Raw genomic sequence first — 16,671 nt, 5'->3', positions numbered from 1 at the left:
GGAAGTGACGAATGCGTTAACTTGAAAGGTGATGCTTTTGCCAATGTCAACGAAATGATTGCCAGCCGCTGGTATAAAGCTGTTTTTTGGATAACAGGCATTTGTGCACTAGTAGGAAACATAATTGTAATTTTCACAACCAGCCGTGGTTTAATCAAACAAAAACGACCAAATTTAATTAACACTAGCTTGTTTGTTCTAAATCTTGGCATTGCCGACCTTCTAATGGGTGTTTATCTTCTGGCAATAGTTATAAAAGCAACCTCATATTCGGGAGCATACTGCTTGTTTGACAAACAGTGGAGGTCCAGTAATATGTGTTCTGCATTTGGAGCATTGGCAGTTTTATCCTCGGAAGGTTCAGCCTTTGTTATGACAGCTATGACTACATTTCGACTTCTACTGGCCTACAAACCATTCCAGATGAGGCATGTTAAAGCATACAAAATCATTGTTGCTGGAGTATTCTGCTGGATTTTAGCTGTTTTGCTGGCAATCATTCCCTTGTTGAATGGGACTTCAGAGTACTTTGTCACTGATGTTTGGTATCCGAATAACTTCTATGATACGGACATTGTTTCAAGGGAAAACATGACATTACTTGCCAAACAGATATCGCACTCCAAGCCAAAGTCTTGGCACGACGTTAGGCGTATTTTAGGAAATGCATTTCCCCGTAGCTCTGTAAATGGAGAGTTTGGATACTACAGTGAAACGAGTGTTTGTATGCCTCGTTTGTATGCAATGCCCGGAGAGTTTGCTTGGGAATATTCAACATTTCTTATCACAACCAACTTTTTTCTATTTATGTATATGTTGGTTGCCTATTTGCTTATTTTCAAGCAAAGCAATCGCAAGAAAGAAACGCGAACCAATGACTTCAGCTCAAAGATGCAAAGAAAGATCACCGTCCTGATATTAACCAACTTTTGTTGCTGGATTCCGATTTGTGTCATGGGATTTTTAAGTGTAGTAGGAGTGAAGATGTCTGATGATGCTTACGTGTTGAGCGCTTGTCTATTGCTTCCAATTAACAGCGCTCTCAACCCCCTGCTTTACGCAAAGGTACTGGATCCCTTGCTGTCAAAATGCATGAGAAATTCTGAGTCCAAAACACAGCCATTACGTACGGGAACGTCACGGTCTAATACAACCACTCGACACAATCTAATGGCCAGATACAATGCCCGAGCTGAAACCGTCGAAGTGGTTGAAACTGAGGACCATGACTACAACAATAGCTCAGCTGATATCGTACGCTAATCTTTTGTGCACAATTATGAGTCACCTGATGTAGCTTTTGTTTATAATGTGAACTCGCTAGACTTCAATTTGACCTGCTGAACATTTATGTTGCTGTATTAGAAAGAAAAACATTTATTTCCCGATATCGTATCAAATGTAAAGATTAAGTTTCTTGCAAAAACTGCATATTTCTGCGTTCTAAATACATCTTATTAAACAATGTACATATTACAACCACTGCTTCGTATGTCATGTTTCGTGTTAGTTCACGTACTTTTGTGGGGTATTAGTGCAGGTGAAAGCAGCGAAACTGAAAGCTGATCAAAACTCGCTAGTCAACACAATGGCCCAAACCATTTTTCAAACAGCATCTAAATAGCCAAAATGCTTGGTCAAAAGGGCACAAATTTAGGCAGTATCTTGCTCCTTTAATTGTGTTGGCATTTCCTCAGCAGCTTTGGGCATCACTAGTTGAACAATGCAATCCTAATTTATAATATAACAACTTCCCATTCAGTTGTCCTCTAAACGCAACTAAAATTTAGCAAGCATGCTCCTGTATCTTTTTCACCACTAAATTGTTTCGTAGAACAGACAATGGCCGAAAGGCTGGATGTGTGCAAAGCAAAATGGCTGAACCGCACACAAGCCTCAATAAACATTCAGAAAATGATCCTCCCCCGAATTCGTTAGCAATTGCTGCTAGTTTTGCTTGATGTTGTTGTGTGTTTTTGTGGATGAAGTACATCTTTTACCATTGCTTATTAATGTTGTTCAATGACGTCGTGCGTTCATGCTGCGACTCGTCATTACTCTTTTACGTGCTCACGTGATTCGCACTCCCTTGTCTTTCTGCCTTCGGTGTTAGAAGTCCTTGCACAATAGTGCAGTTCGTAGTTGAGTAGATGCAGTGGTATAGGGGCCACGGTGTTCACCATTTTGGTTATATTTTATTTTATTTGCTTGCCTATTTTGTGTACAGGTAGCTTCGAGTGCTTTATTGCATTTTATTTGCTGAAACTAATGATGCCTAAGTAGGCGAAATCGAGTTTTTGTATTTTAAAAATAAACCGACTGACGGTAATCAGAAACACTTGGTTTCAAGTATTTGCTATCCGCTATAATTGCTGTCGCTGGTTTTAAGACAGTGCCACATCAAGGGCTAGATTCTGTCCACTTTAGGGATTAGATTGTTTCACAGGACATTTCTATACCGTTGAAGGATTTAGTTGTTATACAGTTTAAAAAATGAAACTCACAGTCTCCGACACATTAAAATTGCATTCCTAAGGGGGAAATTGCGCGCAATTTATTTGTTTACTCGATAACCATGTACTCAACTGTGGTGCATATTATCTCGGAAATTGTTAAATTAGCAGTACGAATTAGCCGCGATTAGAAGATAGTTGGCAAAAATATTTTTTGTACAAATCCATAGCAATATTTATTGCAACTCTTTGATATCTTACCGATGTGAAAAAATTTCTCCAAAAAGACTGGAAAAGCAAGCCCAAAGGTAACAGTAAACCGTCGCCATATACCAATTGCTTAAACTTGGGCGGTGATTTGGGCGGTCTTTGAAACAGGAAATAATGCAACTAAGCTCCTTCTGGCTGAGTTCCCAGCAAGTCGTTTTTCAGAACATGCGACAATGTGGCTCCAAAAATATACAGAACTCCCGTCCAGAGAATTCTCGTACGTCACAGCCAAAAGTAACTGTGCCAAAAAAACTTCCAACTACACCAGCCGACACCAAAAAAACGACTTAATACATAATAACTACAGTCTGTACACACCAACTCAAAAAAAACTACATCTCTTGGGATTAACAACACAACATATCCTGTTCCCAAAAAAGGAATGTTTATTGCAAGTTATCTTAACAGAGTTATATAATCATTACCAAATGTCCATGCAATGTGCTGTCAGTTTAAAGCTCCGTTGTATCATAAAGCTTAATATATGAGAGGACGTCAGTAGTTGTGGTTTAATTTTCCCCTGTTAGTCGCCTTGTTTTGCTGCTGTGAAACGCAGAAAAAAAGGACGTTCAGAAATGATTATAGCCTGTTGCCCATAATGTTGCTTCTATTGAAATTAACAGGAAATAGGTGCGTGAAGCGCAATAACAATTTCCTACATCCTGTTGAGACCCAAACATTAATTATGAGTGTAAGATACCGGCGTCAACAAAAGGTTGATGTAAAGTCCCTCAAACAGGTTTGTTTGAACACGCAGGTGTTGCAGAATAAAGTGTCTGAGATAAAGCATGCATTACGTTTTATAAAAAATATGCAATACATTCTCGTTGAAAACGAAACGAGAAAATATTAGTTGATAAGCAGGGAAGATCTTATTTAAACAGTAAGAATATTTCATCTTAACGCAAGAGCGTTTTCTCACATAGTCTCGCAGGATATTTTGAAAACATATTGTATTTCAACAGATGCTTGATATGGAAAACACATATAACTGTAGTAGCATAAAGCTGTTTAAAAGACGATGGCTCTTCCTGCTTGTAATCACAGGCCTTCAATGTCTCTCGGGACTTTCGTATTCGTGTTTCGGGCAGATAAGCAACTTCTTTGTCGTCTATTTTGGCGTCAACCATACCCAAGTTGATTGGATGACCCTTTCATTTGACGTAGCACCTGTGATCCTTACTCTTCCGCTAGCCTGGCTAATTCAGCGTAAATTCATCGGTTTCAGATGGCTAATGATATCCTGTGCGTTTGCTTTGACATCTGCTTTCGCCTGTTTCGCTATTTCCATGCTGTCAGACAAACTATATTGGCTTGCCATTACAGGCCAGGCTGTGAATGGCTTTGCGGCGCAGGTTTTAATGGCCTCTCCGTCAACATTTGCAGATCTTTGGTTCGCTGACACTGAGGTAGGAACAGCGATTAGCGTTAACGTTATGGGTTTGTTTTTTGGATACGCTGTCGGAGCTGTGATCCCCGCCACGGTTTTGTCTTCCACATTCAGCAACGCAACTTTGGGTTATGGAAGCCCAACAATCGACAAGGATCGCGGAATTCTGTTCTATATATACTGCTGCTGTTGTGCAGTTGCGTTCATCATACTTGTAGTAATTGCTGTTTCGGTTTCAAGCCTGCCACCCAACCCTCCGTCGCAAGTGCAGGCGAGAAAGCAAACAGAAGAATGTAAAGGAAATTCAATCACTTTCTGTAAACAAACCAAGTGCGTTTTAGGAAATTGCAGCTTTCTCCTGCTGTGCGCTGTTTTCGGAATAGTCTTTCAATCACCGACAGTGGAGTTCACGATGATGGCGCAAATTTTTAAAGTCATTTCGCGAAAAACTGGATTGAAATGCAATACCAACGCTCTGGGTGCATACGTTGTTTGCTCATACGCTATCGGAGGTCTTCTTTCCACGATTCCTGCGGCCAAACTTGCAAACAAGTGTCAAAATCATAAACGCTTAGCACTAATCAGTTGTTGGTTGGTAGCTTTGTCTTCTGTAGGCATTGCAACCAGTGTATTTTTCATGGAAGTTGTTGTAATCTTTCTCTGTAACGTGGCCTTGGGATTTTTTACCCAAATTGCTATGGTTGCTATTTACGAGATGGTGACCACAGTTACTTCACGAGCAGACGAAATGTTTGTCAGCATTTGGCTGATAGGATTTACCACACCAATGGGAATATTCTATGGGAAAATCGGGCGCGTCGTATTTAAACACTTGGGTGGGCTAGGATTGGTGCTTTTTCAGGCCACCAACTTGATCATAAGTTCCATCCTCTGCATGTTTATTGATTCTGGAATCACGAAGGAAGACAACAATATTGAAAATAGACACCTCCTGGATTAAACGACATAGCGTGGTGAACAAATATTGTCGCATTATTTTAACACTTGGAGAGCATGCAGACACATGTCGTATCGTTTTGTATTGAGTCGTATGCCGTAACAGGTTTCAACTTTAATTTGATTCCGCCTTATTGGAAATTACAGCATTCAGCATACGCATAAGTTGTGCCTTTGTGTTTTAAAGTAAGTGTTTTGTGTATTAGGATGTACGAAGCTTTGTACGAAATGTCGCAAATTTAAATCTAAATTTAAACAAAAGGACTAGCAACATTGTGAACCATTATACTTATTAGGCTTCTAGCAACGCAGTTGACACGAAGTAGTTTTAGCCTTCATTTGAAATCAGTGGCGAAGCGAAGTAAAGGCAACAACAAAATCATAGATTTTCTGTTCGATGTAGCTTTAGTTCAAATTGTTTTCACGGGGAGCTGATTTCTGTTCGTGATCAAAACAAAAGCCAGATGATGTAATTATAAATGCACACAACTAATTCTAGAATTGTCAGCTACGGACCAGAAGTCACGCGTATGATCATCAGTGCTCCAGTAGCACATTTAGCGTAACTATAATTTACAAAGATTTGTTCACAGAAATCAATATTTAATAAAAAAAGACAAATACAAACATTAGCAAAACTTATTTGCGTGCTTATCACGCCTATTGGTTTATTTCCGTGACAAAACCCTTTTGCACAAATTTAAGCTACTTGTCTTCCATAAATCATAAATTGGTACAGTATTTTTGTTGCCAAATTGCATAAAACAAAAGTTTGCAACAGTTATGTACTGAAGTCCGACAAGGAATTTAATTAGAATGTCATTTTCCAATTGTGTGCAACATTGTTTATAGTGGTCATGTGAAACACCAAACAATCTTTCACGGTGACCAAGCATAAATATTTACCGATATGAGCACGTTGCATGCTGTTCGTCATTAGTTTCACCACATTCTTTCTGTTTTACGCCCACATCACACAAACCACGTTTGCGCCACAGCCGCGTGTTCAGCGTAAGGAAGTGGGCTGAGCCCGTGCACAACCGGCACTGTTGCACCAATGCTGGTGTCATGTTACTTGTTTGATCTCTCGATCATTAAGACTGTGCTTTCCAGACGTCGCCGGCGGTAATTATTACGTGAGCAAATTAACACTCTCGTCTAGTTTATTGGAGAAATATTGCGGTTAGGTGTCAGGTCACAATAAATCTGCTGAATTATATTTCTCATGTGTTACAGCAATCGGATATTTTGGGGGCATTGGTATTAAGTGTTTTTTCCCACTATTTACGCTTGTATTTTATGTACGATACAAAATGAATTTGCAAACATTGAAAATTGGTCCAGTTTTTGCAAATTAAGTCTATCAGATACTAAAATTAGTCATATTCACACAACTTTATGTGTCAGTAATAAATAAAGCGTTTCCTGTTTTTATCACTTTAAACTTCATTATCAAGCTTTGTATGGACTTATATATATATGTATATAATATTTTTGTTACACATAATGCTGGCAGGATAGAACTAGTACGAAAAACAGCATCAGGCGCAGTCGTTTCCCAGGTTTTCCTTCTCGCGCTTTGTTCCGCGGTAAACATTGTTTGTCCTCGTTTGTCGCCAACCGTTAATGATCCAAACCCGTCTGACTATGGAAACATTGCTGTGTAGTAATGTGGAATCGACTTATACGGGCATGCGTTGATTCGTTAATGAGTTCGAACCGATTACATGGTGGTTTGGCGCACGGCAGTCGGTCTGTCATGCCTTTCCGTTGGCCAGAAGTCACAAACGTTTGTCAGGCTACCCCAATATGAAATAGTATGTTATAAACAAGTTGGCTCATTCGAGCCGCAAACCAGACTGTGGTAGAATATGGGCAAGTCTTCTGTATTGCTGTGCTATTGTAAAAACACGTTTTACGACCGCGTAAAAGAGGTTTGGAAAGTGGCATTTGAGATTAGAAATGAAGGTTTTTCTGTAGTTTTTGAACCATTCAAATACGATACGAAACGTATTGATTTTATCAGACAAACCGTGTTTAAATCAAGCTTGTTGGATTTGACTTTTTCGAATCTCAGTATGTAAATTTTGTTGTTTGTTTTAAATCAAAATAAAATTAAATACATGTTGCTGCAAAAAAGAGTTTCATCGACTCTTTATTTGTTCGATTAAATTAAAACACGAAAACTGTAAATAGCGTTATGAAATTACATAAACATTACGTCATAAACATATGGACAATATTGCACAAGCGAATGTAAAAAAGTGCGCGGTAATTCCCTTCTTCGTTGGCTGAACTTTGTAACGCGGAGAACTTTGCCACACGCAAATGACGTCACGTTGTTGTTTCGCCATCCTGTGCCTGTTGTATTATGTTTGCAACCTACTTTCCAGTAAGCCTACGTAACCTAGCTTTCGCCAGTGGGCGACGACACTAAAAACAACAAACCGAGATATGACTTTTTGAACCGTCCCGGAAAAAAGGTGTCTAATGACAAGATAATGTTCATTTTGTGCCGGTTTTGTGATGCGTGTGTACTGTATGTGCGGTTTGGTCGAGCATAGACTCGACAGTATCATGAACGGATGCGACAATCAATCAGTCTGTTTTACAGTAGCACAGCGTGATTTAAATGGTATACAGAACTACATGTATACATGAAAGATAATGAGAATGATGATAATCTATGTATTGAGTTGCGTCTTATTGCAAGACATTTTATAACAAAATAAACTTTTGCATTTGATTACCAACAACGCAGCAGCAAAATATGCACTGTGTACGGTTTGCGACCATAGTGATAGATGTTAGGTTAAGCTACCATGAATTATTGTGCGTGGGTAATTAGCTACGCGGATTGACATTATAAACTTTAACCTTGATTTCGATATTGACAGAGACTTTCTTAACTAACAAATTTAAGAATATTTTGCATAAAGTCTCATATGGAGCCACAAAAAATGTCTGACGATGGAAGAAAAACGGATGTGGTGTGGTACGCATGCGTCGCGTCATCACTCGTCATGGCAACCATATCGGTGTACCTGCTCTTCTGTGTGACTTTCTTTATCTTCCGACAACTACGCCGCAACGCCAAAAACCACATCGGAAGATTCGGACCTTCGATGGGACGGCGAAGCACTCACGCACAGTCGGCATCATCGGAAATTGATGCGTATTTAAACGAGAGGAGAGCGACGGTGAATGCCGTCAATTATCAGCGTTGGAGGAAAGACCCAGGACGGTGGATGTACTTTTTCCTGATCCTTGCGTTCTTCATAAACTTTCTGCGAGTCCTGGAAGAGGCACTGTTGCTGTTCCTCGGAACACGATCCGACGTTGCTTGCAATGCGCTAGGAAAGGCAATGATCGTTCTTACAGCAATAACAATCCATTTATGTCACGTGTTCCTATGGTGCCGCCAGGTGGCGTTCTATAGCAATGCGTTACTTCGTCACATCCGTTCCAAAAAGCTGCAGGCCTTTAGCTACTTCACGTATTTCCTCATGCTTGGTACTGTCTCTTCTGCTCTTTTTCTGCATATATGGTGGAGGGATTACGCTGTGGGAGTTTACGGTTGCGCCACTCGAATCGAAACACTGAAGGTTCAACCAGTTGTGCCTTTTGCTTTTCTGGCAAGTTCCACCATAGCGGTGCAGGCCTGTCTTACATTTTTATTTATATACCCGATACTGACCCACAACATGAGCATGAAGACTCAGCCTGAAACAAGCTCAAGTCCTGAGAAGATGCGAAATGCCGTGAAGGCGAGATCGGCCGAGCGCTTAATGAAATGCGTGAAACGTGCCTTGATTAGCTCCACCATCGGTATCAGCACTGACGCCTTGGGTGCCCTAGTGGCCATCTGGATTCCGCAAACAACGCCGCTGGTGGCGCTGAGTGTCCTCTATGAATGTAACATTTTATTGAACCTGTTGTGTTTGCTTTACACTTACACCAATTGGAAAAGCATCATTTTGCCATTTTGTGGGCGAAAAAATGAAAGTCAGGATTTCGGATCAACGTAACAGATTGGTTACAAAGCTGATTTTTGAGTAATGTTTTATGTAGGCTATACTATGTTTCAAATAATAATGTGACTTATTGACGATGTGTTAGTGCAGTATTATTTACTTGTATATAATGTATAATTTAATAAAGTGATGTGCATCTATTTTAAGAGTTGCTTGGGTAGTATCGTTAAAGAGTTTTTTTTTCAGTAGTCAGTGCGTGGGAAAAAGAGCTGAAAAGCAAACAGAACATTTAATATTTAGCAACTGATCAGTGCGTCACCTGCCTATTAAATTTGGAACGACTGGGGTTCAGGCATTGTTTCAGATTTATTGTAGAAAGGACCGGAAGGTGAAGTCGCTGGTATAATTAATTAATGCACATTAGCTTCAATTGGTCACAAATTATCATGCAAATACACATTTCTAAATTTAGAGAGAGAATGGAATAGCTCAATGCAGAATCTTCCATACAATACCCATGGAATTGAAATTCAATTACTCAAGCTAAAAGGACAGTTAACGCATTGTTTCTCACAGCTGGCACGGGGAAGGAAGTGTAAGCGATCATACTAAATCATGCGCATCAATCTTAATTTGGCTACAAACTATCGCACACAGAAGCGTGAGTTTGAAAAAAAGAACGAGTTCCCCATTCTGTCAAGTCGCATCAAAAGAATTTTTAATTTCGAAAGTGACCAGGAGTTTGCCGCGAGACTTTCAAAAATGTAAACAAAAACTTTTCGTTTAAATGTTTCAGACACTTTGGAACCTTAAGTTTGAAATGACGCAGATTTTAAATTTGAAAAAATGTTGATGGTTTTTCACAAATCGCCAATAAGACTTATATGGATTTTTATTAGTCCAGGAGTGTTTAAACACTGCACATAACGTCGTTGGTGTCCAAGTATGTTTACAGAAGTGATTATTGCTGCAATCAACGCTTGAAGAAATAATCATTTCATCAAAAGAGAATTCATGATGTTGCAGAACGCAAGTACATCAAACGTAATATGGAAAGTATGCTTGGTTTCATCTCAGAGTATGGCAATCATTTCCCTTTACCTATTATGCTGCGTTACCGCTTTTGCTATCAGACAGCTGCAACAATATGCCAAGGAACACGTTGGTCAAAGAATTCCGCCGCCTAAAAGTGGTAACAAGGCAACGTCTAGGTCATTGTCGGTTGTGGAATTGGGTCCAAAGGAAAGAAAATTACGAAGGAAAACCATTGGTTTCAAATATTGGAGGATGGACCCAGGAAGGTGGATGTATTTGTATTTATTTCTCGGCTTCTTTTTCAATCTAATTCGCATCATAGATGAACAATTGCTTCTTTTTCTCGGCTATAGTTCAGACAATGTTTGTGACCGGCTAGGAAAGGCAATGATCGTTCTTACAGCAATAACAATTCATTTGTGTCACGTGTTCCTATGGTGCCGCCAGTTGGCGTTCTATAGCAATGCATTGCTTCGTAACATTCGTTCCAAAAAACTGCAGGCCTTTAGCTACTTCACGTATTTCCTTATGCTTGGTACGCTCTCTTCTGCTCTTTACCTGCATATATGGTGGAGGGATTACGCTGTGGGAATTTACGGTTGCGCCACTCGCTTCGAAACACTGAAGGTTCAACCCTTCGTGCCGTTCGCTTTCCTGACAAGCTCCACAATAACTATACAAGCCTGTCTTACGATTCTTTTCATCTACCCGTTGTTTACGAATAGCATGAACAAGAAGACTCAGTCTTAAGCAAGCTCAAGTCCTAAGAAGATGCGAAATTCCGTGAAGGCGAGATCGGCCGAGCGCTTAATGAAATGCGTGAAACGTGCTTTGATTGGCTCCACTATTGGTGTCAGCACTGACGCCTTGGGTGCCCTAGTGGCCATCTGGATTCCACAAACAACGCCGCTGGTGGCGCTGAGCGTCCTCGACGAATGTAATATTTTACTGAACCTGTTGTGTTTGCTTTACACTTACACCAATTGGAAAAGCATCATTTGGCCATTTTGTCGCTGGAATATTAGAAGCTAGGTTGCAGTTCAACTTAACAAACCTCCGCAATTGTACATTTGTTCGCATTTTGTCATGTGTAAGCTGCTTTGTTATCCATATTAAAAATTTTGACGATGTTTTAATTAATTTTGTTTGTATATAAAGTATTAAAGTGATGTTTACCTATTTGTGTTATAAATATTTTTCATTGCGACCAAAGCAAACAAGAGCACATATACACAATTGGTGAAAGTCGGTCAGGACATCGTTTAAATCGTAGGTGAATACCTATATGGCATATGGCTTCTTCCTACAAGAACTGGGATTTTAGATATAAACGTCTCTATGCCTATGTCTGATAAAATACCTACACTTTGATGGTTTTGACACAAGAATGACAGACATTTGTGTCGGGTAAAATCAAATTTCCTCATTATTAAATTCATGGAGGAACCGTTATGCATTTTAGATTGATTTGAAGCGGAAAGATAAACGTTGTGTTCCTGGTCAAATGATGTCGGAATTGTCATTCACTGACATTTTGAAAATGATTGTTGTACGCCAGGAGAAATCTGAAAGTAAGAAAAAAGGACGAATAAATAACTCCCTGTCCTGTCGAAATTCAATCTAAAATGGCAAGAATTTATACAAACAGTTAAATAACTGCGACAAGCAAATGAATCACGCAGAATTAAAATATGTAAGTGAACTTTCCAATAACTCGCAAGTAATTGCTGATTGGTTTGTAGCCTGCAAGTTGCTCCTGGGCATCAGCTTATGTCTGTATCCGGTTTCATGGCGTCACGCAGACCTGAAGACAAATTGTTATTTTTTAAACTGACTTTCGATACTTGCGAGGTAATAGAACTGAAACAAACAATATAGAAGCTTATGAGTCAAAATGATCAGCAGGGTGCAGACAGTGCACAATGTTTCGATGTATAAGGTTTTCTCAATGCAGACGGTGAGAGTGGTTGTGTACGGATATGGACTTGACTGGTAAAAACAATTACAAATAAACTACATCAGTTAATCTGAACCTGGTTTGATAAGTTTGCAGTTCCGCTTTGCTGGTGTACCGCTTTGCGTTCAGGCATTTAAAAATGCGCTGTCAAAGTTTAAAAATGTTGTCTAACGTCATTGTTGTAGGGTAGGTGTTTCAACTATATCGAATGATTGCAATGAATCTTTCCGAAAGTTTTACGTCAAAGAACACAAGCACTTCAAACCTGATCTGGCGAGTATGCGTTGCTTCATCTCTAACCATGGCAACCATATCAATATATTTAATGTTCTGCATGACTGTCTTTATCTTGAGGCAGTTGCGTCGCAATGCAAATGATCAATCGAGACGATTGCTTCCACTGTCAAATTGTCACAGCATCCAAGCCACAGCCATTTCCTCATCAAAAGTTGATTCATGCAATTCCAGAGAACCAAGAGCAAAACCGGCCAGTTTCGAAGTATGGAAGAAGCATCCGTGCAGGTGGATGTATTTCTACTTGTTTCTCGGGTACTTCGCGAATTTTATCCGCATACTAGAGGAGCAAATGCTTATGTTTCTCGGAACCAATTCCAACGCATTTTGCGACGTTCTTGCTAAGACAATGATAATTCTAACAGCAATAACCATCCATTTCTGTCTTATGTTTTTGTGGTGCCGCCAAATGACGTTTTACAGTAACTCGCTGCTCAGTCATATTCGCTCCAGAAAGCTGCAGGCCTTCAGCTACTTCACGTGCATCCTCATTATAATCACCTTGTCGTCCTGCCTTTTCCTGCATCTTTGGTGGAGGAATTATGCTGTGGGAAATTACGGTTGTGCTACCCGCATCGAAACACTCAAGGTTCAACCGGTCGTGCCGTTCGTTTACCTTGCATGTTCGACCATGACAGTGCAGGCCTGTTTAACATTTCTATTTGTATACCCGATTTTTACCCACAACAGAAGTAAGAAATCATCAGAAACGTCGGTGACCATTTCTGTAAAAGCAAGATCAGCCAAGCGTTTGATGGAGTGTGTGGAAAGGGCTTTGGTAAGTTCTACCATTGGTATCAGCACAGACGTACTGGGTGCCCTGGTGGCCATCTGGATTCCACAAACTATGCCGCTGGTGGCGCTCAGCGTCCTCTACGAATGTAACATTTTACTAAACCTGTTGTGTTTACTTTACACTTACACTGATTGGAAAAGCATCGTATGGCCATTTACACCATCGGCATAATAGTAGTAGATAAGTACTAAGCTAAAAAAATATTTTTGTGATTCAAAGGAGAAAATTAAACTGATGTAAATCAATTATGCATATTATCCAAAAATCGATCCAGCCAAGTCCATAATAAGTTTGCATAGAAGATTGAGGTCTTTCAGCACAAAATGAGCGTTGTCAGGCATACGTATCAATGCTGACGTCATCAGACCGACGATTGGAAAAAGTCTGATTGTAAGCGACTCCAATTAGAACCGTGTCCCCCGCAACATTCTACCTTAATCCACGAGTAATACGCATTCTTACAAAACATCAATTTTCCTCTCCACAGCCTTTGGCGGTAAATCGTTGCTCAGTGTTCATCCATGTTTTGTAGTCGCACATCCAGCCCTAGAAATAAGATACCCAGATACCCAGGTAGCCAGACGTTGTAGGTAGTTAATGTGCACCGGGAGTCGATGGATCTCAGGGCAACCTCGGGTCGGACATGTAGACCAACTGTGAAGGAAGGATTCACAAGGCGCTGTACCATTTCTTGGTGCGGAAAAGGTATTCCGCTTGCTCTCCGGTGCACACACCTGTAATTTAATGTAATTTAATTGATAATTCACAGAAAAACTTTGAAAAAATCTATAAAAATTGCAATTATGCCTGAAACTTGCAATTATGAAACCTACCTGAACCAGTGGTTGTTGAGTTGGTTGGAAAAGGTGGTGAACTTGCGGTGAAAGGTGCTTTGACAAGAAATAATCAAACAAACTTTTTCAGCAAAAATTTGTTTAGCAAAATAGGTTACAGTTTTTTAATGAATAACTATGAATCAATACAGAAAAAATGAATCATAAAATGCCTGTGAAAGCAGATGAGCTTGTCTTTTGTTTTATCCAAATGACATTCACAGGACTGGTCTTGCCTTTTGCTTACCATTCTAGCTCGATCAAGACAATACAGGCCGATAAGATTCAATTTGCATATCGGATTTTTACTCAAAACAGAGTATGAAAATATCATCAGAAGCCATAAGGCAAAACTCTGTACATGCAAGATCTACCAAAGCGCTCAATGAAATGTGTTATACGGGCCTTGGTGAGCTACACCATCAGTATCAGCACAAACGTACTGGGTGTCCTAGTGGCCATTTGGATTTTGTAAACACCGGCACTGTAGGCGCTAAGCGTCCTCCCCGAAATATTTTATTGAACCTGTTGTGTTTGCTTTCCACTTACACCGATTAATATCATATTCTGACTTTGTAATTTTACCGACGGAAAAACATGTTTTTGATAAGTATATAATGATGAAATAAATACAGTTTTGTAAAAAAGTACGTTCAGAATTTAGGCAAAATTGCCTTTAAGCTGAAGATTAAATGACATTCCGCAAAATGTGTAGCTATAGATAACAGCACTCCGAAAAACAAGTATTTACAGCAAAAGAAAAAACGATATAAGAGTGGGTTGTTTGGCTATTTGTTGTCATGCAAGTCACTGCAAGACTCTTTCGTTGTCAGCAAGCAAAAATGAAGAGCAGCAAAGTTGATAAGGGTGCGATGCTTCCATTTTTAAATCCTTCTCGCACTGACGAAACACTTTTTTTAAGGCTATGAATAGCGGCGCAGTCGCACAGTTCAATAAATACTCTTGGCAAAACTCTATACCACTTGCGGCGGCAGAGAGACTGTCCTTAAATCTGTTTAATTGATAAGAACACTTGGAAATTATGTAGATTAAGTCAGAGGAGAGGCCCAATGACATATCTGTTTTGGCTATTCGCGCAAATCCAAGGCAGCGTTTAGCATGAACAACACATTCTCCGAATCGCCGCAAGACAAAGAGTTTCGTCGTTATAAGACCAGTTACGTGCATGTGTCTGTTTTTAACGTAGACATCATCACCATTAACGCATGTAAGGGTTTTGTCTGGTTCAATAGCGGGTAATATGCACTCAACTTGCATCCAAAATGCTAAAGACTTTTTGTTGCGTTCGTATCTCATTGATTTCACCAATGCCACATTAACACCAAGTTCTTCCGCTAACCGCGCTTCAATAGTATCTATTTGTTCGTTGCAGTTGTTCAGTGTAGTAACCAACTTTTCAATTTTTCTTTGTAGTGCAGAGGACCTCAATTTTTTGTGCTTTGTATTTGTATGCTCTCCTAAAGCAACTTGGTCCTGCAGGGAACATTTAAGTAACGTCCGTGCCACCGTAAATGCTTCCGCGTATCTGTTAAGCATGTTTACGCAGGAGAGCTTAATTTTCAAATAGTGATGCATCATTATACGGTCCCCGTCAAGACGATTTGCATGCTCGTGAACGTACCTCCATGCCCTCTTAAGTAGCTGTAGCCCTTCCTCTGCTTTACCCGACCGACAAAGTGTCTGCGCCTTGTTAAGCCAGATCCTGTGAACCACCAGGTCAGAAGTTTCATCCACGTGAAGCGCCAGGCGCCGGGCCAATACTGCATCAAGCTTTTCCATGGCTTCTTCGTTCCTTCCATTTTCTGATAAACAAATAGGGTACTGAAGGTAATTTTGGGAAAACTCTCTGTAATCTGTCTGCTTTTCCAATTCTGCACGTTCAAAATACCTTAAGGCCCTTTGCGGCCGTCTTAACCAGTAAAAACAAACACCGAGATTTTCCCAAACAAGATCCATTGGAATGTTCTTCGCCAATCCAAAGCGATTCCAAAAGTTCATCTTTCTCAACCACTTAATGGCTTGCTTGTAATCATCCATCTCCATTAAGCTGTGCACGTATATGAGGACGCTATCAAATATCGGTTCCATAATTTTCAGTCTTTTTAACAGCAAGAACTCCCGTGTAAATGTTCGTATTACTTCCTTGTGCTTTTTGCCGAGTAACAGGGTGTTAAGAAGTGGAAACAGCAACCGCGGATACGAGTCACCAACTTGGTACAATGAAATTCGTTTGCATTTTTCTATCTGTTCCATTGCAACGGTTTCATCAAAGTAAGAAGCAACCACCGCCTTTTCACACGGAGATACTTCCAAATGGCATTGATCTGCAATTGTCCTAGACTGATAGGTTCGCAGCAACCAACGCTCAAGCGTATAAGCAATGTTTAGACAGTCAGCGATTGTCCCCGCTCCGATGGATTTTGTAAACTCATTCAAAGAGTGATCTTCTTCCGTAAATATGCGGTGAATGCGAATATCGTTTTGTCCAGTGGTTTTCATACAAGCTCTAAGGCGAGCTTCGCAACCAATGGCGATGGCAAACTTCAGTTTCTCCTTCGTGCTTTCGTCAAGAATTGAACGTCGAAACAAGTCTGCCACGATATCAACGCTCGGTACATATTCGGAGCGATACAAACGACCCAGGGCTTGCACTGAAAGTGATATTTGGCGGTATATAGAGCGCTTAACGTC

The 16,671-nt window shown here is 40.1% G+C and overlaps 2 protein-coding genes and 1 pseudogene across 2 annotated transcripts; all 3 read left to right on the top strand.

Moving 5' to 3' along the window:
- The first annotated feature begins 3,408 nt into the window (after nucleotides 1–3,408).
- Nucleotides 3,409–5,074, top strand: LOC145888608 (choline/ethanolamine transporter flvcr2a-like). Its single transcript, XM_082979400.1, has 2 exons — nucleotides 3,409–3,462; nucleotides 3,689–5,074. The coding sequence occupies exons 1-2, from the start codon at nucleotides 3,409–3,411 to the stop codon at nucleotides 5,072–5,074; spliced, it is 1,440 nt and encodes a 479-aa protein (XP_082835526.1).
- A 2,903-nt stretch (nucleotides 5,075–7,977) lies between these two features.
- Nucleotides 7,978–9,099, top strand: LOC145911002 (uncharacterized). Its single transcript, XM_082998235.1, has one exon. It carries the CDS (start codon nucleotides 8,016–8,018, stop codon nucleotides 9,096–9,098), a length of 1,083 nt encoding a protein of 360 aa, XP_082854361.1. The 5' UTR covers nucleotides 7,978–8,015; the 3' UTR covers nucleotide 9,099.
- Nucleotides 9,100–9,848: 749 nt separating this feature from the next.
- Nucleotides 9,849–11,137, top strand: LOC145911252 (uncharacterized; annotated as a pseudogene).
- Nucleotides 11,138–16,671: the final 5,534 nt, after the last annotated feature.

The sequence above is a fragment of the Ascidia mentula genome, chromosome 1 (genome assembly GCF_947561715.1).
Source record: "Ascidia mentula chromosome 1, kaAscMent1.1, whole genome shotgun sequence".
NCBI classification, from domain to species: Eukaryota; Metazoa; Chordata; class Ascidiacea; order Phlebobranchia; family Ascidiidae; genus Ascidia; species Ascidia mentula.
The sequence above is the reverse complement of the archived record's forward strand: the minus strand, read 5'-3'. Positions and strand labels throughout refer to the sequence as shown.